Source organism: Hemibagrus wyckioides, linkage group LG22 (assembly GCF_019097595.1).
Source record: "Hemibagrus wyckioides isolate EC202008001 linkage group LG22, SWU_Hwy_1.0, whole genome shotgun sequence".
In the NCBI taxonomy this organism is placed as follows: Eukaryota; Metazoa; Chordata; class Actinopteri; order Siluriformes; family Bagridae; genus Hemibagrus; species Hemibagrus wyckioides.
The window spans coordinates 14,561,683-14,583,397 of record NC_080731.1 but is presented as its reverse complement, the minus strand read 5'-3'; the positions used below and the strand labels follow the sequence as shown (position 1 = coordinate 14,583,397).

At 40.2% G+C, this 21,715-nt stretch overlaps 1 protein-coding gene across 5 annotated transcripts in view; it reads left to right on the top strand.

Annotated features, from left to right (window-relative positions):
- The window catches only part of mctp1a (multiple C2 domains, transmembrane 1a), a 145,580-nt gene that overhangs the window by 82,890 nt on the left and 40,975 nt on the right, over positions 1–21,715 (top strand). For all 5 annotated transcript variants that reach the window (XM_058374767.1, XM_058374766.1, XM_058374769.1 and 2 more), the window contains 8 exons: positions 168–298; positions 2,539–2,725; positions 9,797–9,890; positions 13,277–13,379; positions 14,203–14,305; positions 14,769–14,870; positions 15,292–15,366; positions 17,851–17,970. In XM_058374767.1, coding sequence (XP_058230750.1) covers positions 168–298; positions 2,539–2,725; positions 9,797–9,890; positions 13,277–13,379; positions 14,203–14,305; positions 14,769–14,870; positions 15,292–15,366; positions 17,851–17,970 — 915 coding nt within the window. The remainder of the gene's footprint in view (positions 1–167; positions 299–2,538; positions 2,726–9,796; positions 9,891–13,276; positions 13,380–14,202; positions 14,306–14,768; positions 14,871–15,291; positions 15,367–17,850; positions 17,971–21,715) is intronic.

The window sequence follows — 21,715 nt, the reverse complement described above, 5'->3', positions numbered from 1 at the left end:
CTGCTCAGTCAGTTTCATATAATGAAGGCATATTAAAATTTGATGTTGCTGTTGTATGTGTTCATGTAAACCAGCCTCACAGTGAAATATTTCTTTTTCATTTGAATGCTCTGTTGTATTAAAAGCACATTCTGTCCTGTTTTTTTTTTTTGTCTTTTCCTTTATAGACAATACACAAATCGTTGAACCCTCAGTGGAGAGAACAGTTTGATTTTCATTTGTATGATGAGGGAGGCGGATTTATAGACATCACTGTGTGGGACAGAGACGCTGGCAAGAGAGACGACTTCATGGGCAGGTGAGTCATGTACTCATGTACTGAGTCACATATTGAACTCTGTGGATTTGCGTTCATCTAACATCAACACACACACACATGAAGAACACAACCATATCAACTAACTATATATATATTTTTATTATATTGGTGCCATTATGCTCAGTAAGGATCCTCACCTCTTCTGTGTCCCAGAGCATTCCTCTGTCTCTCATGCTACATGTGTGTTGTGGAAACTAATGATGTCATCATCGGCTAAAACACACACGCAGGTTACTTTACTTCCTGAACAAGTGCAGACCCGAGTACGAGTTGCGTTCACATTCACAGGAATCACGTCACAGTTCTTGTGCAACTGAACTTCACCTCCTACAGTTGGCCTTGTGTTCAGTACTGTGGTGTGCTTCCTGGTCCCAATTTTACCAATTTTTCATGAGAACCGTGCTCTGTTTCAGACTAAACTGCCAGTGTGAAACTGTCAGTAACTAGTAAAATCACAATAAAAACACACCAGCAGATGGTCTGGGATTTTTTGCATTAATTTCCTTTCAAATAATTTAGTTTTCTTTATGTTCTTTATATCTTACATGCTCTTCATTGTTTTGAAGGTGGAGACATTCAAGTAAAATTTTACTGACTTCACAGATTTGCGCAAAATGAATGTTTTGAAGGTTATAGTTATCACCAAATATTAAAAGTTTTCTGGAGTCTGCAGTCTCTCTAGCCACTTAAAAATAAAGCCTTAATGGTGTCTAGTCATGCCAAAATATGATGCTTTAGAGGTTTTACTGGTTTGACTCCAGAGAAAGCATTCAAAATTTATAGATTTTATAGAGCATCCATTTAGGAGATGCATTTTCTTGCTGATAAAAGTGTCAGAGCCACTGTAAAATATGACACAGGGAAAATGAGGGCGTGGGGAGGGATTAGTAAATTTACCTAAAGACATTTCTGGAAACAATAAATTGCAGAATTATGCATGCTATTTAGCAGTTTTTTTTTAAACGCAGGCTGATACAGATTGATCTTATATAGAATCCTGAGAGATAATTCAGTAAGCTGTAAACTGAGTGACTGCAGTACATGGCAGTTATAAGACCGTTTAAAGACACAATAATATGGCTCTACACATACCCTCCCTCTAACCCTGACAATCTAACATTAAGTGTGAGAGACAAGAGAGCTAATGGCTACGGGAAGTGGGGAATGAGGTGGCAGAATTTACTGAGGAGCTTGTCTTTTCCCAACACTCCACCTTGTGCACGTTGCCATTCACAGACGTGGTGCGTCTAAATGGGTTCGCTTGTCAATCTCGTAATTGGCTGCTCCCAGCTTCCTTAAATACTCATCTTCTCCAGTCCTCTCACTGGACTGCCCAGGCTGTTACTGATGTTCACATTAAGTCCTCGTACGACAAGTTTCAGCTTTCCATTACACACACTACACGCACTGTGGCCTGCCAGGTCAGGAGCTTGAGCAGGACTGTGAGCTCGGGGAGTGTGATCACGGGGAGTATAATGTGGTTTTCTGTTTCTTTCTCATTGGGGTTTCCTGGAGTTTTTGGAAAAAAAGTCTTGATTTGACTGAGATTACTTTAAACTGGTTTTATTTACGTTGTCTGAAAATTGGATTTTATCCTCCAGTAAATTCCTTAAACCAAACATGTGGCATGGCCTGTCTGACATTCTCCTGACTCTTAAAACTTTACTTTCACCAGTGTTTAGTTCAACAACGTAAAAAGCTCTATATTTAATCAACTGGAACTCACAGTATAGAGTAGTGCACTGTATACATTCTGCCTACTCTCAGAGAAAGTGCAGAAGATGGTTTCTATAAATATTTCCTAAGACAATTAGATGGCAGCATAAGGAAATCTAACCCTTTGGGTTCATGCAACAAAAAAGTTTAGCAAATGATAATATCTTGAAAATATCTAGTCAAATTTATCTGTTTCTTTTGTGAGTTACTGCTTATATTCTATTAGCAGATAATTTAGCTTCTTTCTAGTAAAATTTCAGATCATCATCACTATGTTCAAGATATTGTTTATATAGCTTTACAGATGCCTTTTTTCAGGTTGAATGTAGTAACATAAATAAATAAAGTAATGTATAGTAATATAAATAAATCAAGTTTTTCACATTACCATGAATATTGTGGTATTATAACGTGACTCAGGTTGCTTCTAGTGTATTTGTGCTGAAGATAATAAAGACATTAATACTAGCCTGTGTGTGTGTGTGTGTGTGTGTGTGTGTCAGGTGCCAGGTGGACCTCTCGCTCCTGTCTAAGGAGTGCACACACAAGCTGGACCTGCCCCTGGAGGAGGGCGAGGGCATGCTGGTGCTACTGGTCACCCTCACCGCTTCAGCCGCTGTCTCCATCTCAGACCTTTCTGTCAATATGTTTGACGACCCGCATGAGAGGAGAGAGATTCTGCACAGATATGTAAGTGCTATGAAGCTCAACTGAGAACGCAGATGAATTTTAATTGCACAGAAATGTGAATTTTTGCCATAGCAGGGTAGCACACATAAATACAGGAGCATGAAAAGATAGTTTAACTTAACTAGTGTAAGAAACGATTTAAAATCGATGTGGATGGTGGCAGTGCTAATTTGTTTTTAAAAGAGAAGGAATAAAAAAAATAGGCATGAGGAATAAAACGTATGTGTAGTTATGGAAAAATAACATCAGGTGGTGTGATGTGGCCCAAATCAAAACTGTTACCAGCTCATCAGAGTGTTGTATTCCTGTTATTCCCACTACAATTTGTCAGCATTAGCAATTTAAAAGTTAATGAATGATGTACTTTTTATCAATTTATAATTATATTGTGGAAGGCCTGAAAAAACAGTTATTTTATCTTTATTTGAAGTAAAGACAGAGCTTGTCATGATAGATGCAATCACATAAAAAAACATCTAGTAGAAAAAAAAGCTTCTCCGTATCAATGTAACATTAAAACAAGCTCATGAATATAAACCTGTGCTTTGCCTTACAGCCCACACTACTGTCAGCTGCTGTAACAGAAAATTAATCAACAATTTACTAGTCAGTTTTGGGAATTCAACAGATATAAGAATGTAAATGAATGCTATATCTCCACAACACATATTCAGAATCATCCTCCCTGTTTAGATATATTGTTCTATATATTCTGCTTGTGGGTTGAACTGTGTCCCTGTTGGCGCCGAGTTCTCAGACCTGGCAGCACCTCAATGATGTGACCTCCTTTTCAAAGGCGCTCAACCTCTGGGGGCCGCAGATTGGTTCAGGCCTGGAGAGCCTTGGGCCTCTTTGCTCTCTGAAGAGAGGGATGAGGAGAGGAGAGGAGAGGAGTGCGAGAGAGGGAGAAGGAGAGGAGCTGATTGGGGTAGACAGTGTCAGAGGAGAGGGGGAGAAACAGTGCTGTGACAGGCTCTTTTGAGGCTGGGTTTGCTGTTGAAAGGCCGGGACTGAAAGGGCCTACTGTCCTGTGTGAGGGCCTTTGGCCCTCTGTGGCCCCAGGGCCCTGTAGCCCTCCAGCCTGTACAATAGTCTCAGCCTGTCGCTTTGTCTTTGGCCTGTTAACCCTTCGCTCGCTGCCATTTGCGGCTCTCTGCCACCTCTTTACATGCCAAAAGCAGGGGACAGAGTTGAAATAAAAAGGGGCACATCACGCTGCTTAACCGCCTCTGATGCATCTGCTCTTGGGTATAATGGCACACATGAAGCCCTTGAATTTTTCAGCTTAAAGGCTCTGTCTCACATTTCCTTTCACAAGGCCACCATAATCCTCTAGCTAGGTGTCCTAGCTACTGTCAGATGGAGAGCATGGGAAGCATTTTCTGCTCCTAATTCTGCTCTAACGCAGAGTTGTTTTATATGTTGTGTCTGATCGCTAGTGGAAATGGAAATGTTTCACAGGCCAAACGGCAGGTGGCTGACCCACATTACTTAATGTAAAAGGCTAGCAGTTGTGCGCTAAACACCTCCGCAGTGTCCTTACGCACCCACAGGGGGGAGCTCTTAGACCGATAATAGCGGAATAATCCAGATCTCTTGAAGAATAGGAGAGAGACAGGCCATGGGTGAGGAGCTGGGGAGGGGTAGGTGTGCAAAATGAAAAGAAAAGCTATTTCACCTTTTCGTTTTTTCCCCCTCCCACCCCGGTAAAGGATAGACGTTTTTACTCCCTCATTCCCATTCTTGCGCTCAGTTTTCTCCCCCTTTCTCTTCCTCCCACCCTCTCTCGCTGCATCTACGCATTCATTAGCACCCTAGCCTGCAGTCTGATGGGGAGATATGCTGGGCTAGTGATGGGAGGGAGGACAGTGGATTTAAAATAGGGACTTTAATTTGTCCCCCACTATTAACATATTCCCTTTTCTCTGCTTGTCACTCATTCAGAGTAAGGAATTTAATAAAGATGTACCTTATCTAGTTGGGCAGATAACATGAAGTGCCGGTGTTAATGCTGCACAATGCTGCTTAAACAGATCTCTCTGTGTGGTTGTGGAGAAAAACCGAAGGTACGGGGAGAGCTACGCTTCAAACGCGTTCCACATTTCTATCACCATAAAATCAGATGGCCATATGAATTAAAGTGCCTTAACGCAGTTGAACACAGAGCCATTGCTGATGCCTACCATGCAAAGAAAGCAGTTACAGTCGAGGGGAGGGGGTGAGGGGTGTGGGGGGCGTTTAGATGGAGAGACTGACGTGGATGGGGATGCTTTGAAGCCGCAGATGCTCTCTGCAGAAACTGTAGCCGTCTGCAACGGTGAAGGGGCTGCGGGGGGTTGGGGTGGCCGCGCTAGCGCAAAACGCAATTAAATCTCTTAATGCAGCTTCGCCGTGGCTTCACGTACATCATTAAAGTGGCAAAGGCATATCAGATGACTTTCAGCTGTTTGCATATGGGATGAGCGGGGCTGGGCGGCTGAGTGCCTCATCACCGTGTATTAATGGCCTAGAAGCAGGATGAAGATGTCTGCTGCTAAAAGGCTTTCCACCTGTCATCCTGCAGTCACATCACACCTCAGACGCTTTCATTTAGGGTTCAGTGTGGAACAGACGCAGCACACCTGAGGATTCACGGAGAGTCTGGAGCCTCTTTATTGTTGAAATGATTTCAATTTTGTTTGCGTATAAATTATTATTATTATTATTATTATTATTATTATTATTATATTTGCTGTTTGGAATTTGGCGGCCATTATGTTTACAAAAAGTCATATAAAGGCCTGCAAATATGACAAAAAGATTTATATCAGATAAATACACTTTTTAAAAAAACAAAACAACACAAAAAGTAGTATATTATAATTATAGTATATTTTTGTATACATATAATTTGTATACTACTTAAATATAAAATATGTGTATGCTTCAAGAACATTAATTAAGTGAGCACAAGATAACGGGAAAAAATAACGTTTATTAATAAGTCTGTTATTGAAAATCAGTCAATTTGGACATTATGGCTATTATAAAATTGCAGTTTGTTTATTGGTGAAACTCAATTATAATAAATTTTATAAGCAATAGGCAATAAATTCTAGCCTCTATTTCCTAAAATATTAAGACCTGAGATATTTCAGATTTTTAATACTTTTTCATCAGTATAAGTCATTTTTTTAGGGTGAAAATTTCTGATATCCAAAATTCAGGTGCACGTTTCCATAATACACAAATTAATACATAATTAATTCAGACATAAATAATACATGTTAATGTATTTAAATGTAATTGTAATTAATGTAATTAAATGTATATATTTTGAGGACATAAAAATATAAGTTGAATAAAGGTTATTATTATTATTAATAATTATTTATTTATTTATTGTAATTAATTAATTTATTTATTAGAATAAAAGTGTAACTGCTATTAACAAACTTTACAGTGTGGTACATACCATGTATCATTGTATGTACTGTGTATTACAGGTCTTTATATATTTACTAGATATACTAGATATTTTTGCAGTATCACTCATCTGTTCACTGATACAAAAGAGTTTTCAAATCTGTTTTAAGAACAAGCTTTTCCCCTCGAGGAAATGCTCAATAGAGCCTGCAGTCCGAAAGCTGATCCCATGAGAAGATCCCATATAGAAAAGACGCCATATTTCCTGATATGTGTTTTTGCTGATAAGAGAAGGTACAGCTTTGCTCCATGGCTGTTGTTGTAAGCAGACAGGAATTATGCATTTTAATAAGGGAAGGCGAGAGAGTGGGGGACTCACGTTTAATGGACGTTAATGGGCGTCAGGGCCAGGGTGACCTCTGCTCAAGTGGTGGCACCCAATTCCACACTCGTCCTGTCTCTCGCTTTAAAATCAGAGAGCGGACAAATGCACTGGAGTGTGTGTATGTGTGCGTGTGCATGTGTGTGTGTGTGTGAGAGAGAGAGAGAGAGAGAGAGAGGAAGTAAAAGGAAAGAGCAAAGAAGGCAAAGTAGGAGTGAGGTGAAGGGGGGGAAGCTGTTAGCATTCCATTTTTATTATGACATTTCACAGTCATCCGATTTAATGTCCCCTGACCGGATTGTCCGGCAGGAGACGGTGGGCTTGAAATGTTATTTAGAGCATTGATAAAAGGTGAGCGTCTGCGAGATGACAGCAAGTCATAAGGCTCGGCACGGTGACATTCATTTTCTCCACAACAGAGATGGAATAAGACGTCACAGTGACAAGCTGTCAGTCAAGCCACAGCCCCGCCGCCGTCCCCTCCCCCAGCTTTTGGTCCACACTTTCTAACACGATTCTCTGTGTGCATGTGTGTGTGTGTGTCCCACTTCCTGGCATGTCCACATGCAGCCCATAATCGGATTGAACCTGTGTCCTGCTATAAGAGTTTTCCGACTCTTCAGTGGTCTATAGAAGGATAATAAATTCCTCTGCTGTGGACATGCACCTGCCTATCGAATGTTCTCCATGATAATCATAAATAACAAGCAATCTGAAGGGCAATTGTGTGCTAAAGATATGTGAAAAGCCAATTTTTCTTCTCTGCACCCTTTCCCTCGTTTTCTCATCTGCTATCAGAGAGGTTTTGGACAATAATATCGGCCATAAGAGTCCAAGCAGCTGGAGTTTATAATGAATTAAATCAGTCGTTCAGCCCTGACTTGAAAAAGTCAAATTATTATTACTCCTCTGTGTGTGCGTGTGTGTGTGTGTGTGTATAGGAGTAGGTTATTGCCAGACAGAAAAATAAATTGAAGTGAAGTACGTTTGCCCTGATTTAAAAGCCAAACCAAATATGGCCTTTTTCTTTTTTTTCCACATAAGTCTGTGTAAGGGGCAGAAGATTGTCCCTAACTTTTGAATCGTGAAGTTTACATGATGGTCATGTATGTTTTTCATTTATATATGTAGATGGAGGGAGGAGATCTCTCTTTTAAAGTCAATATAGACTTCAGGACGCGCACACACACACACACACACACACACACACACACTAGCAAAGCAGAGCAAAGGTTTCTGTCTCTATCTAACATGCAGCTTGTGCACGATTCAGCACTTGTTTCATCACTACATGTCAGCCCTCTTAATGTTCCAATGGACACACAAAGGAGCAGTTAAGAAGCATTATGCTGTCTGAATGAATGGCTTTTATCTGGACCAGTGCTATTAGCTCTCTCATAAATCATAAGTCTTAAAGACGCTCGGCTTTGAACAGTTTAACCCTTTCAAAGTCTGTCATCTGCGGTGGCGTCTAATGGACTAGGAGGAACAGGATGGGGTCATGATTGATAGATGGAAGGCTGTTATGTAGTTGGCTTGAATGGGCTCCCTCTGTTACAGAACAGTCGATATTTGGCAGCGCATAGATTCATATATGTAGGTCCAGAATTATAGCTCCAGAAGTATTGGCGCCCTTGGTAAGAAAAAATGAAATCGTGGTAAATGAGCTTAATCTCACACTGAAGGTATAAGAGAAAACTTAACTTCAATTAAAGTACATTTATTCCAAGAAAAAAAAAGTTTAAACAAAAAGATTTTTTTTTTATTTACCAAAATTATTGGCACCCCAGGATTTATTACATTGTGCACTCTCCCTTCCCTGCTGCATCTTCTCCTGTAGGGCTTGAAGGGAAGCTCTGAAATCACTCCTCAGTACAGAATCTCTCCACAGGGTTCTAGCTCCTCTCTGGTGGACTCTGACCCTTCACTGAACTCCTCTTTGTGGATTTTTCAACACATTTTTATTTCCCCATTTTGTCGGATCCAACCACTACCAAGTTAAAACTTCTTGGCAGAGACGGACAGGTTTTCATTTCAAATCTTTTGGTACTTCCTGGACTCTGAGACACAGTGTACTGTATAACTAACAAGGTTCCCAGGGCTTTTGGAGAAAAAAAAAACAGCCCAGTATCCACGCCACAGATCCTCCACCATACTTCACACTTTGGATTAGGTTCTTTTCTGTTGAACCATCGTTCGTTTCACACCAAACCCACCACAAGTGTCTGTTTCCATAAAGCTCTATTTTTTGCCTCGTCTCAACATAGAACCCAGTCCCACACAAGGTTCCAGGAGCATCTAGCGAACACCAGGCCATGTTTTCTGGCATGGAGGTGGCATCTAATTGTAGATTCTGACTTGGTGACCTCTAAAGTGCTACCATCTTCTGCAAATCTCCAACTGTGATCCTTGGAGATATTTTTGCCTAACCATCCTCCTCACTGTGTGTGGGAACGAAATATACTTGCTTCCTCTTGTAGGCAAAGTCATTGCAGTTGTTCTAAACTTTTAAATCATTGCATTACTATCAGTGAATATGGCCCCATATGGCCTTTTTTTAAACCATAGCAAGGAACCTATTTTTAAGTGTTATCTGTCCAGTGTCATCAAGATGAGGATGGGTTCTTTGTTCCTTGTCGGTTCTTCCTCATATCATCTCAGGGAGTTTTTCCTTGTCACCATCACCTCTGGCCTGCTCAATAGGGATTTATGACAATAAAGCTTTATGACAATAAAGCTCTGTACAAATAAAATTCATTTGAATTAAATTGAATTTTGGGGTTGTAAAGGTCAACACACTTCATCTACACATTCTTTAATCTTCATGATAAACAAATGACTAAAGGCCTCTCTGTGTCACCCACATGATTCAGGAAGTGATAGCTAAAAGTTGAAATTTTTCCAAAACGCCCAGTTGACAGTAAAATGCAAATGGAAACATGCTTCAGTTTGTCTACAAGAATTTCTAGGGCTGGCTGTAATAGTAACATGACTTTTAGTTACAAAAATATTTTTTAAGTGCTTTTTAAATTGTATTAAATTAAATTGTCATAGTTTACTTGAAAATTTGCAGATTTTCTTAATTTTAATTATTTACTTATTATTTATTTTTTTATTTGCACTGAATCGCACCTGAATTTTATGTTTTGTAGCAAAACTTCATTAATGTTTGATTTTAATGTGCATGCTTGCTGCTGTGTGTGGAAGATGGTATATGTGACTAATGTTGCAGAAGGAGCTCAGGCTGTCATGATTAACCAGCTGATGCACTCTGACCCCTCCAGAGTCTGCTAAGATCCTTTCACAACATTAAAGACGTCGGTGTAGTGCAGGTGAAAGTCATCCGGGCAGAGGGACTGATGGCAGCTGATGTTACAGGTGAGGAGAGTTCCACGAACACACACACACACACACACACACACAGAAATCTCAAATCTCAAGCATTAGTTCCACTTTTCTCTGGTGACTGATATAAACAGTATTAGCTATCGCAATAGCAAGAATTTAATCTTCCCTGCTCTCTACTAATATACGGAAAGCTCACATCCGTCTGTTATGTGTCTGACACATATTTTCCCACGCTTCTGTTCCTCTTCCATTAATTCTTCCTTTTAATTAAGTCTACCGTGGACAGGCCTAGTTTCTGGCAGTATGTATTAACGAGCTGAAAAGAGATGGCAGCCGACGCAGAGCACCGTTTCTTTTTCTTCTTTTTTTTAATACGGAGTACAAGAGACAGGGCCATTAACAAAAACACTTACCAGCAACCATCTTTTTTTCCTCCGTGCTAATACACCACCAGAACAAACCAAGTGTACATGGGTTTTTTTCTGTTTAAAAAAAAAGAGAGAAGGAAAAGAACATTACCGAGTCCCACTGAAACTGCGTGACCTCCTTGCTCAAATCATTTTTCAGTCCGAGTAGGTTATATTTAAATGAAGCTATTTCGGCAAGATTTTTTTGTGCCCCGTGTCCTGGAGGATTTTTGTTTTTGTTGATTAGGGAATCTGACTTTTTCTAAGATTAAAAATCTTTACCTGCAAAAACATATCAATGTTTTAAGTGTCATATGCATATCACTGTGTATATTTATATTACATATAAGTTTATGTGTTAGTTTTGCAACATAATATTGTTCACTAAATATGAGATAAAAATAAAAAGTGCCTCAGTATTGTATTATTTCTATGTGTTGTCTATCAAGACATCAGCTTCTGTTTTTATTACAATTTAAAGACTTTGAAAAGTGCATTTCGAATCAGACAATAGAAGGGAAGGAAGAAAGAGATTATAGCAGTAGTTTCCTGAATGCTTCACACTCTTCACCTCTTCAGCATGGTCTGTCTGTTCTGCTTCTCTAGCCATCTTTAATTAAGACATGCTCGATGGTAGGAACCCTTCCAACACACACACACACACACACACACACACACGCACACACACACACACACACACTTCTCTCTGTGACAGTTCAGCGATCTGGAGGTCTGGCTGTTACGTAGACCTCACAGCTCAGTCCGTTCTTCCCAGGAGAACCAAGGCCGCCTTAGGAGCTCTGATTTCACACTGCTTTCCCGCCATAAAGCCGCCGCTCACAAGCTCCTCGAAGAGGCACAGCCCTCCCAGGGCCCCGCTGTCTCAATCGGCCGTGGCACAGGGTTACTGGACATGGAACAGTGCCTCCTCTAATAGAGAGCTCAGAGAGAGAGAGAGAGAGAGAGAGAGAGAGAGAGAGAGAGAGATGGGGGGGATTTGAGGGAGATCTTAACCTATTCTCATGCTCTGTTTTTACCTCACTTGCACTCCAGTGTACAACAGGCTGGTCTGCTCCCCTCACTCGGTCTGTTCTTCGGTGTAATTAATTGAGGCATTTATCTGGAGTACCTCCACTCCAAACCAGCAGGATAAATGGGCAGAGTGTGTAAAACCAACAGTGTTTAGGGAGAAGGAGCTCCATTCAGTGATGCTCTTGTTGGATGGATCTTGTGAGTGTCTAGCATAAATCCAGCACTGTTTAGACTCCACAGAACATGCGCTAGGATAGTTGTGCAATTTATAGCTTTGGAATAATCATGAACAAGTATTTTGTGCTGGAACTGTTGTACCAAAATGTACAAATCCTTTTTATGAAGTTGTTCCAGATTTAATGAAGTGTTTATAGAGTGTGTGTATGTGTGTGCGTGTGTGTGTGTGTATATATGTAAATATACAATGTGGCGGTTAAAAGGATTTCCGTCTTCGTTTCTGGATTTCATTTATGCTGAAAAATGTAATTACTGCTCGGTGTATGTGCACGTCGAATCGGAGCCAAAACGAGGTTGATTTCATCTCAGCAGTCGGGCCAAAATGATCCCGCACACGGTGTCTCGCTGGCCACACCTGGAGAGTCAAAGTTTCATCCGAGCCAAAGCGTGAAATTCGCTTAGACAGCTACCTCACAAACAAGGTCGTAGTTCGTTGCCGGGGACAACCGCGTGTCATAGGAAGGACCATGCAGGACATGGGGTTTGTCTCTACATTTTTCTGCCTATCAATTTGCATTCATTCGAGCATCCGCACCGTTCTGCGCAGCAAAAAGCCTAAAGATGCCGATACGACGGCTCTGTTTAGACAGAGATAATCAGCGTGTGTGTACAAACAATTAGAAATGTCTCGAAGAGCACATAATTCAGACATTTCTAATTTATCCAGGTTATTTTCAGAACTCTTTTAATGCCTGATTTTTGCACAGCAAAATTTCAAATACTGCTGGCATATTTATTAAAAAAATCTCATGATGTCAGTCTGTACTGTGTATTATTTATATTCACAAAGCGTGAATTTTTAATAAGCGTATTAATAATTTTAATAAACTATAAACCAACAATATGCAAACAAACAAATTATACTAATTAGAGAGCTAATATGAGCTGATGAGCACAGTATAAAGGACATGGCATTGGTTTTATGCACTGCATTTGTTACCAGTATGAACTTATCCAGCGGTGGCCGATCAATGAGTTTCCTGATACTGATAGGGCTTGTGACAGCCAGGACTTTCCATTGATCACAGTGACATTTATTCTGCACGGCAACGTAAATGTCCTGCTTTTGTGCCACCATTTTTATCAACCCTCAACGATCACTGGCAGTCCAGGAACTAATACCTAACACTTTTACTGTGTTATTCTTATTAGTTGTTATATAAAGATACGTCATGTCTTCTGACTCCCCTTTTAAAAAATCTTGTTTGCTCACAGATAATGAAAGCTTTCTCAGGTGGCTCGTTAAAATGTTCACATTTTTAGCAAATTTTCAGGATATTGTATCTTCTAATCTTTATAAAGTGCTGCCTGATCTATCTTTTTTCATCAGCTCAGTATGGATGACAAACTGTGATAGTGTGTGTGTGTGTGTTTGTGTGTGTGTGTGTGTGTTTGTGTGTGTGTGTAGTTGTGTGAAAGAGCAGTTTTAAGGCCATGGGCAGCACTGGTTTCGAGGCTCTTATCTACCTATGTGTAAGTCAACATATCAGTGAGACATGAGGCCTTGACACTACAGACAGGCGAAAATGAATACATCAAATCAGAGCAGTGATGATAATCATGTGTTTTAAGGGCGGGGGTGGGGATAATTTAGCCCTTCGGCCCAGCTTGCCCCGGTTTTATCAGGTAGTGAGAGTTGCTACCATTTTGTAATGCATCAGCCAGTGGATTACACCAGTCAGGAGTTGATAAAGTTAATGTGTTTGTGCGTGTGTGTGTGTGTGTGTGTGTCCCTCACAGGCAAGAGTGACCCCTTCTGTGTCGTGGAGCTCAGCAATGATCGTTTACAGACACACACAGTGTACAAGAACCTGAATCCTGAGTGGAATAAAGTCTTCACATTGTGAGTCTACAGTATATATATATATATATATATATATATATATATATATATATATATATATATATATATATATATATATATATATATATATATATCAAAAGTCTGTGAAATTTTTTTTTTTTCTTTTTCAGTTACGAATGAATAAATCTTACACTGTAGGCAAAATTTACATTATTCAAATAATGCATCTCCTAATATTACAGCTGCATAATGAAATATTTGTTCTATATTTAAAATATAATTGTTGTATTGAAATAAAAAAAGAAATGACAATTAAGAGCTGAAGCAGATTTAAGTCTCATATTAATTTAGTTTCATGCCCGTAGCTCTACATGGAGTTGTTAGATATAAGTACATTTTTTTCCTTAAGGACCAAGATTAACCTGAGGATGAAATTATACTCCCTTTGCAAGTCCAATTATTGTACAATACAGTAATGTGCCATACATAATTTCTCATATTAGTTTGGAATTTAGAGGTTGTTCCGTCGATGTTTTTTCATAATCTTTCAATCGGCCCTGCTGGAAATTCATTTGTGAATTCCCACAGAAAGCTGGGTAATCTAGCCTCTCCTTGGAGTGCCCGTCTCTTTAAGAATAACCTCATTTTCCTCCACTCTTTAGCCTACTTTTCAAAGATAGCATTTCACAGGGAGAATCACTGCATCTTTTTTTAACCCTCACACAATGGAGCCTGTCACCATGGCTTTAAATAAATGTATTTTTTTTTTTTACCATGATTTCAAAGATATTCTCAAATCTTTAATATTAGTCAGTGACTTCTTTTCCTTTCCCTCCGCGGCTCGTCTTTCTCTTTCAATCAGCAACGTGAAAGACATCCACTCCGTGCTGGAGGTTACGGTCTATGACGAAGATCGGGACCGAAGTGCTGACTTCCTGGGCAAAGTTGCTATTCCTCTGCTAAGCGTGAGTCTCTGAGTCTCTTCACTCCATGAACACTGATTAAAAAAGTATGTAAAAAAAAAAAAGAGTACTCATTAAAATGAAATTGAGAAAATATAAGCATAATTAGTGAATCAAAGTGGTAGAAGCTACAAGAAAATTCCATAAGACTCTCAGTGAGATTTTTACTCTGCTCTGAAGAGTATGATAAAACGAAACCCTTGCCAAAAAAAAAAATCATGAAAAAAGAATGAAAGGAAAAAAAAAAAAACTCCAGTGAGCGTAATGTGTGCTCCCAGGCTGATCCCCCAGGATAGTTAATTTGTGGCTGACAGTGGTCGGGGCGTAATGAACAGGTACTTGTCAGAGCCGCCACAGTTGTTTTGGGCTCTCTGTCAGATGCAGCAGCTGGGGGTCAAAGGTCGCGCGGCGAGTGTATTCAGCTGGGTATTGCCAGACAGACGGCTGTCATGTCCCTCTCCCACAGATCCAAAATGGTGAACGGAAAGCTTACGCCTTGAAAAGCAAGGAGCTGACAGGGCCAACAAAAGGGGTCATCTTTCTCGAAATAGACGTGATTTATAATGCTGTAAGTCCCTCTCTCTTTTTCTTACTCGTCCCCCTCCCGCTATCTCTCTCTTTTTCTCTGCGCTCGCTTCAACACGGCCATTCCTGTCGTTTGAACACTGGCTGTCCCCTTCATCCTCATTTTCTCTTTAATTACCCAAGCCTTCTCTCTTCTTAGGCTTTTGTTTGTGGGTGTCTCTGTGTGTGTGTGTGTGTGTGTGTGTGTGTGAGAGTGAGTGTGTGTGTGTGTGTGTGTGTGTGTGTGTTGTGGCCGCCATTTTATGTGGCAGGCGAGAAAGCAGCACATGACTGTGTGGCGTTGAGCGCGTGAAATGGAGGAAGAGAAGCTGAACTGATGATCTATGAAACAGCATTTGAAAATAATTGATTTTAAAGTAAAAGTAGAAAGTTTTCTTTTGTCATAACCTGATGTTTGTGTATAGGTTAAAGCGGGACTAAGGACGCTGATACCCATCGAGCAGAAATATATCGAAGAAGAGCCTCGAGTTTCCAAACAGGTATCAGAATTGTTGCCATTAAAACAGTGATCATTAAAGAGTGTGTGCTTGATGCACAATATAGACAGCAGTCTCTCTCTCTCTCTCTCTCTCTCTCTCTCTCTCTTTCTCTCTCTCTCTCTCTCTCTCTCTCTCTCTCTCTCCCCTCTGGAACTGGTGAATAGAAATGTCATGCTGTCAGTTGTGGGAGTGCATAAGTAGATTGGCCATCCTTTAGTTTGGCCCTCAGTAGCACCGCAGCAATGCACCTCATTGTCGGCCTGCTCAATGTGTCCCCCCTCGGACAAAGAGCTGAATCGGAGGGGCTGTCCCAAATCAGACCTGTCACTGAAACACACACACACACACACACACACAGAGTTTTCAGCACAGTTGAAAGATCCTGAGCAGCAGCGAAAATCTGCAGACTCTGCACTTTGACATTCTTTAAAATGTGCCTGTGTGTACGTGCCCAGTCCCCCTAAAACTGTAAGAAAGACAGTTATATGGCTCCAGACAGCATGTGAACTTTTTTCCTTCTTTATAACTTCTGAGTTGACATCTCAGCTCTTTTGCACTTCTTTTATATTCCCCATAATGCCGTATAACAGTATTGCTTTATCTATGTACTTTTCAGTACTTTCAGAACTTACCTCACCTCTCATTTACACCTGCATGGTCGACCAAATAGCGCGCAAAATAGCTGAGTTAAAAGGTAAGAGAGTCTCAGTCGGCAAGCGTGACAAAGTAAATGTAGATATTTGCGATGATCAAAGCTTCGTAGCATCGCAGCCATTATGCGCATGCATGCGTTTCATCTTCTAGCGACACCAGACAACAAGTTCAGGATAATTCCGAATTATGATTAGTGCTATATTGTTAAAAAGAAAAAGGCAGCATATTCCCCTTTTATGTCTCTAAAATATAATATGATATAATATAATATAATATATAAAATGGTATAAGCTGCCCTCTGATTTTCTCTTGGCTGGATTTTCTGTGTGATTGAAAAGCCATTTTGACTTGGTGCAGTTTTCTGGTATTTTTCCTAGATGACAATACCATGGGACAATAGTGCTTTTCCAGTCTCTGAATATTTGCCAAAACCCGACTGGGACTTCAAAGTGTGGCTCGATTGTTTCCGTTTATTTACCTCATTTTGCATGCCAGATGCCCTGATGCAAATGGCAACGTAACAATTGCCAAAATACACTTATCTTCTGCTTTGTTATTTGCTTTGTATGGCATAATGAGTTAATTTGTTTACTTCATAACATTAATTTGTTTACTTCATAACAATTCTTATCAGATTTATAAGTACGTAACCCTGAACATTGTTTCTACAGCATGCCTCGTAGCGTTTATCGATAAACGGGCAAATGGAAAACCAATCATGTTCCCATCTCGTTCCTTATAACTAACGCTGATTGATATGACAGAAACAATATTAGAAAACTGAAAGATTTTTTTTATGATATGGATTATATATCACAATATTTAAAATAAAATAGTGGTTCAGATGAACACATGATTAATAGTGTTATTTACTTTATAAGTTTTAACTGTTAATGCTTATTCCATCACTGTAAGTAAGACTGTTGTGGTGGTTTGTAGTGGTGCTTCATGGAGCCACATGACTCTAATCCCATAGGTTGTGAGCAGATGACATACCAGTTCTGAAATTGATGCAAGGAAAATAAACCCACACTTCTCTGTCCAGTTTTCTTTAAACTTTAAACAGGCTTTCACCAAAGAGAGGATAAATAAACTAAATCTGTGAACATCTGTGAGAACTCTACTCTCTCTGGGTAATATCTCCACCTCTGTATCTAAGTCTCTGGTCTGATGCCTTCAGTTAAATAATTGACATGAATGCATATGATTGGACAAGCTGAAACCGAGGGTCTGCTACAGAAGTCGAGCTGGTTTGTGTTTCCAAAACTAGAGGAAATAAATGTTTTTAATGTGCTACAATATTATTTTGAATACTAATCTTGCTGTGCTGAAACACTTCATCATGCCAGTTGATGACCCCTGCCTTATTCCATGGCTACTTTGAATTTGTGCATTAATTCCACATACCCTACTGAGCATGTGCTTAATAAATCGATTTTTAAGATCAGTTTCTAATTTTTAAGGCAGAGAACCTCATGTGTATGTGTTATCCTGTGGAGACGAGAGACTCAAAAGTTCTCTACATGAAATATTCATGAATTCATTTATAAACAAGTAAAATTTATAAATGCCCGAAATCAGCATGGATTCAGTGAAATAACGCCTGCAGGTCAGATGGTGGAGAAAAGAGCTCTCCACTGTATTGTGATGTTCTTCACCTTCACCTTGTTCACTATTTTCTTATATACAGTACATGCAGACCATTTCTGAAATAAAGACCAGCCCTAGACTGGATGTGGATGTTTTTGCCTTGTTTGCTTGACTTGTTTTTTTTTCTGTCAAATAAGTTTTGAATGTAGCACACGACTGACACGTGTCCTTCTTCCTCAGTTGCTCCTGCAGAACTTTAACCGGGTGCGGCGCTGCATCATGTTCCTCATTAACACTGGCTGCTACATCAACAGCTGCTTCGAGTGGGAGTCTCCTCAGAGGAGCATCTGTGCTTTCCTTGTAAGGAGTCTTACACACACACACACACACACACACACACACTTACAGGCCTTGAGGTACTGGCATGGCATGCAGAGTGAAGTAAATTGTGCCAGGTATTAGAGCAGTGATCCAGCAGCTTTCACTCACATAACCATTTCCTGTTTTTCAGATCACACCACGCTTCCAAAATTTGCAAACTCACCAGTGAAATTGCGTCTTTATCTGCGTACAGTCAGGGTGCAGGCTGTCTCTCTGAAACTCTCACTACATAGCGAACAGGAAGTCTAATTGGACAGCTGAGCTGTCGCTTAAAGGACACCTTCTCTTAAGCGTGCTGTGTGACTGAATGCTAACAGGACAGTCGTGCTAATCCTGCTCTGTGGCACCGCATAATATGAGTCAGGATCTGTCCATCGCAGCATTAACGCGTCTTTAAGGACCGACGTGTCGACCGTTAACATTTGCTGCTTGACACATTTTAATTTTGCTACAGTTTAGAAGGAGCTGTCTGCATCGATCTGTTAACATTTAAGTTCAACATTTTTTGACGACGCTTTCTCGGCTGTTGCGGTGGAAAAAAATACATGAATGAAAATGCCAAAGAGAGAAATGTCAAGAGAGTGTGCTAAAAACAAGAGGTCACACCTGCTGCTTCGCTGATGTTTAGTTGATATTTAACGAAAAATGTTTGCATGGTGATTCGACCATTTTGTCTTCAAGGCAGGTCTGTTTTTGACTAAATTTAAGTCCTAAAATAGGAAGAGAGGACGAGAGGGAGGGGGTGGCGGGGGCCGGGGCTGGGATATGGCAGAGAAAAAAATAATTCCACAATAATTTTTGGAGCTTTTCAAAGCGTACAGTATGTTTTATGATGTTCAGAAAATCAGTATAAAATTTCCAGCTTATTTATCAGCTATTCAGCTTAAAACACATTATTTACAGTGTTTACAGTGAAACTAATAGGAAATTGTGAGGAATACTTGAGAATTCAAGTCAAATATCAGTTTAGAGTCTAACATGGAGTTGGTCAGTGTTATTTAGATAAAAACTTTGTGATTTATCAGAATATTCGTAGTATCTCCTAGCCCTAATACAAAATATCTTAGTCATATGACTTCACAGTGGTAGTGTTAATGTTCCTGTGTAAAGGATTTCCTATTCTTTACTTAAAAAGAAAACAAACACTTGGTTTTATACGTACACAATACACAGAACGTATTATTCAGGTTTTGCCCCATTCGTAGCTTCTCCTACACAAAACTGTGTAACAGAAGAAACCCTCACACTGTGCACATGAAAATGGCTGTGAGGTGAAGAGAGCTCTCTGATTTGCTATTCTGGTATTTTTAGGTCGCCGACTTTGTCACAGCTTTGTGAATTTTTTTTTTAGGTTTCTACTTTGTTGTTTTGCTGTTGTTGTTGTTGTTTTTTTTTCCTGGGAACACTCGCAAAGTCGAGAACTTTTACTGCACATTTGCTGTAGTGTGTCAGAAACCCTTGTGCCTCTTGTCTGAGTTGGAGTACCCTCATGTGTGGGTGCGTATACACACACACATACACACACACACACACACACACACACACACACACACACACATGCACACACAGTGATAAAGTGCCAGCTATTCATGACCACAGAACCTCTAACAATTACAAAGCCTGAGTTTGTGTGTATGCCTATCCAAAAGGGACACACTCTTCCTCTCTCTCTGAACACCTGTAAGCCGAGCGCGCTGACACCCATCCGTGCCGTGTGAAAGTGGCCCGTTGTGGGCTGCGGCGGTGTCGGGTTCAGAGAGGCCTCTTCATGCCAGCTCTCCCCACCCTGAACCCCGGTGCTCCCTAGAGTGGGCAAGCCTCACCAACTCTTCCTCCAAACAAATTTGCTGTAACTTTAGCTGCAATTTGGCCTTGAATTGGGAGCAAATAGAGCAGGTATTGTGCATGGGGAATAGGAGCGCTATGCGGATGTGTGTGTGTGTGTGTTCTGGCTGTGGGGGCTTTATTGGAAGGAGGAGGTAAGAAAATGATACCCGGTGCTTTCATGTGGGGTAAAGTAGGGCTCTTATCAGTGGGAGAGCTAGGACAAGAGAGCTGCTGCTACAGGAAACTGGAGCAGCCCTCACCTGCTTTGCATTTAGATAAAATAAACCCATCCAAGAAAAAGAGAGAGAGAGAGAGAGAGAGAGAGGAAGAGTGGAACAAATGTGCCATGATGTCTCTGTGTGTGTGTGTGTGTGTGTGTGTGAGTGTGTGTGTGTGTTTTAGTTAGACCTCACACTCTTTCCTTCAGTGTCACACTTTTTCAGCTTAGGTAACTTGTCACTAAGCATTTACATTTACACGGCCATGATCTTCCTACAGAAACAACTCCCCCCACCTGACTAAAAAAAGTACCCAAGCATAATAAACTATCACTTCCTCTCTAATTAATCCTTAATAGTGAAGTATTTCATACAGCTACATTATTTAACACACATAAGCCAACTGAAGTGAGCCGTTTGGAGCGCTCCATTTTCATAAATCCCCACAAAGGTTGAGTGCATGTTGACAAATCTCCACTTTTGATGAATGCCAGGAGGTGGCAGTGCAGCATCACTCAACAGGAGCGTGCATATAACCCCCCCCCCCATCTTGGAAAAAAAAAATACTCCAAAAAAAAAAAAAAGCTTAGCCAAAAAAGCCCTGCATGAGTTATTGACGTCCATAATCAGCCTCTCATTTGGCATATTTCTCTCCACTGTTGGCACCATTTAAAATAATCAACACCACTATGATGACTCAATTTCTGAATTCCAAGTAGAAGAGCTGTTGCGGGGTGTGTTGGTAACACACTTTTAATGTGCTAATTCTCAAATGCATTCTCCAAAGTGGTCATACCCCACTCCATAACTGCAAGTGCCAAAACGATATTAAAATCTCCTGCCAGAACTGTCGAGTCCACTCTCTCCTCCCAAAAAAAAAAAAAAATTCAATAAAAAAAATTGAGGACAATTTGAAACACTTGGCTGTTTTAGATATTTCTGTCTAAAACCAGAGAGATAGTTTTGATACTTCATCTTGAGTTTTTTAATGACTGATGCTTAAAATCAAATTAATATTTAAATCACCCTTGCAGACGTGAACATAATGACGTTAAACAGAAAACTGCGTTCATGGAAAACAAGGATTCTTAAAAAACTAATAATCACGCATTATAGCGAAGACGAATATGTACTTTTTAACCGGGATGACCGTATCTTGGGAATTTAATGTAAGCAATTAGAAAATGAAGTCTGATGAAAGGTAAAGAGGTTCTGCTTTGGGTTTTTCTTCCATTTTATAAGGATGTTTACTTTTGTATTTTATAAGCACTCGGTAATAAAGTGGAGGAAATTTCTACTAAAGTTTCTATCTTGAGGGACAGACCAAAAGGGGAGCTGTAAAAGTCTACTATAAAGGTATACTTAAAAAAAAATAAAAACAAGAAACGACCATCTTGGTGGGAAGAAATGTTTTAATTTTGTAGCTGTCCTGCACATTACCTTTCCAGATATTCCCAGTGTTGCTGTCTGTTGAAACAGGAACACACAGTAGGTTGAAAAAACGATGATTTTCATTGCATATTGTGTTACTGAGAGGACACCGGGAGACTCTGTGCAGGTGTGACGGTCTGAACAGTCTGTGCGCTGGACCCGAGTTCAAACCCACATGGGGAATTGACTAAGCGAGGCGCTGAACAGTCGGAGGCTATTATGACTTTACCTGGATGCACTCTGACAAA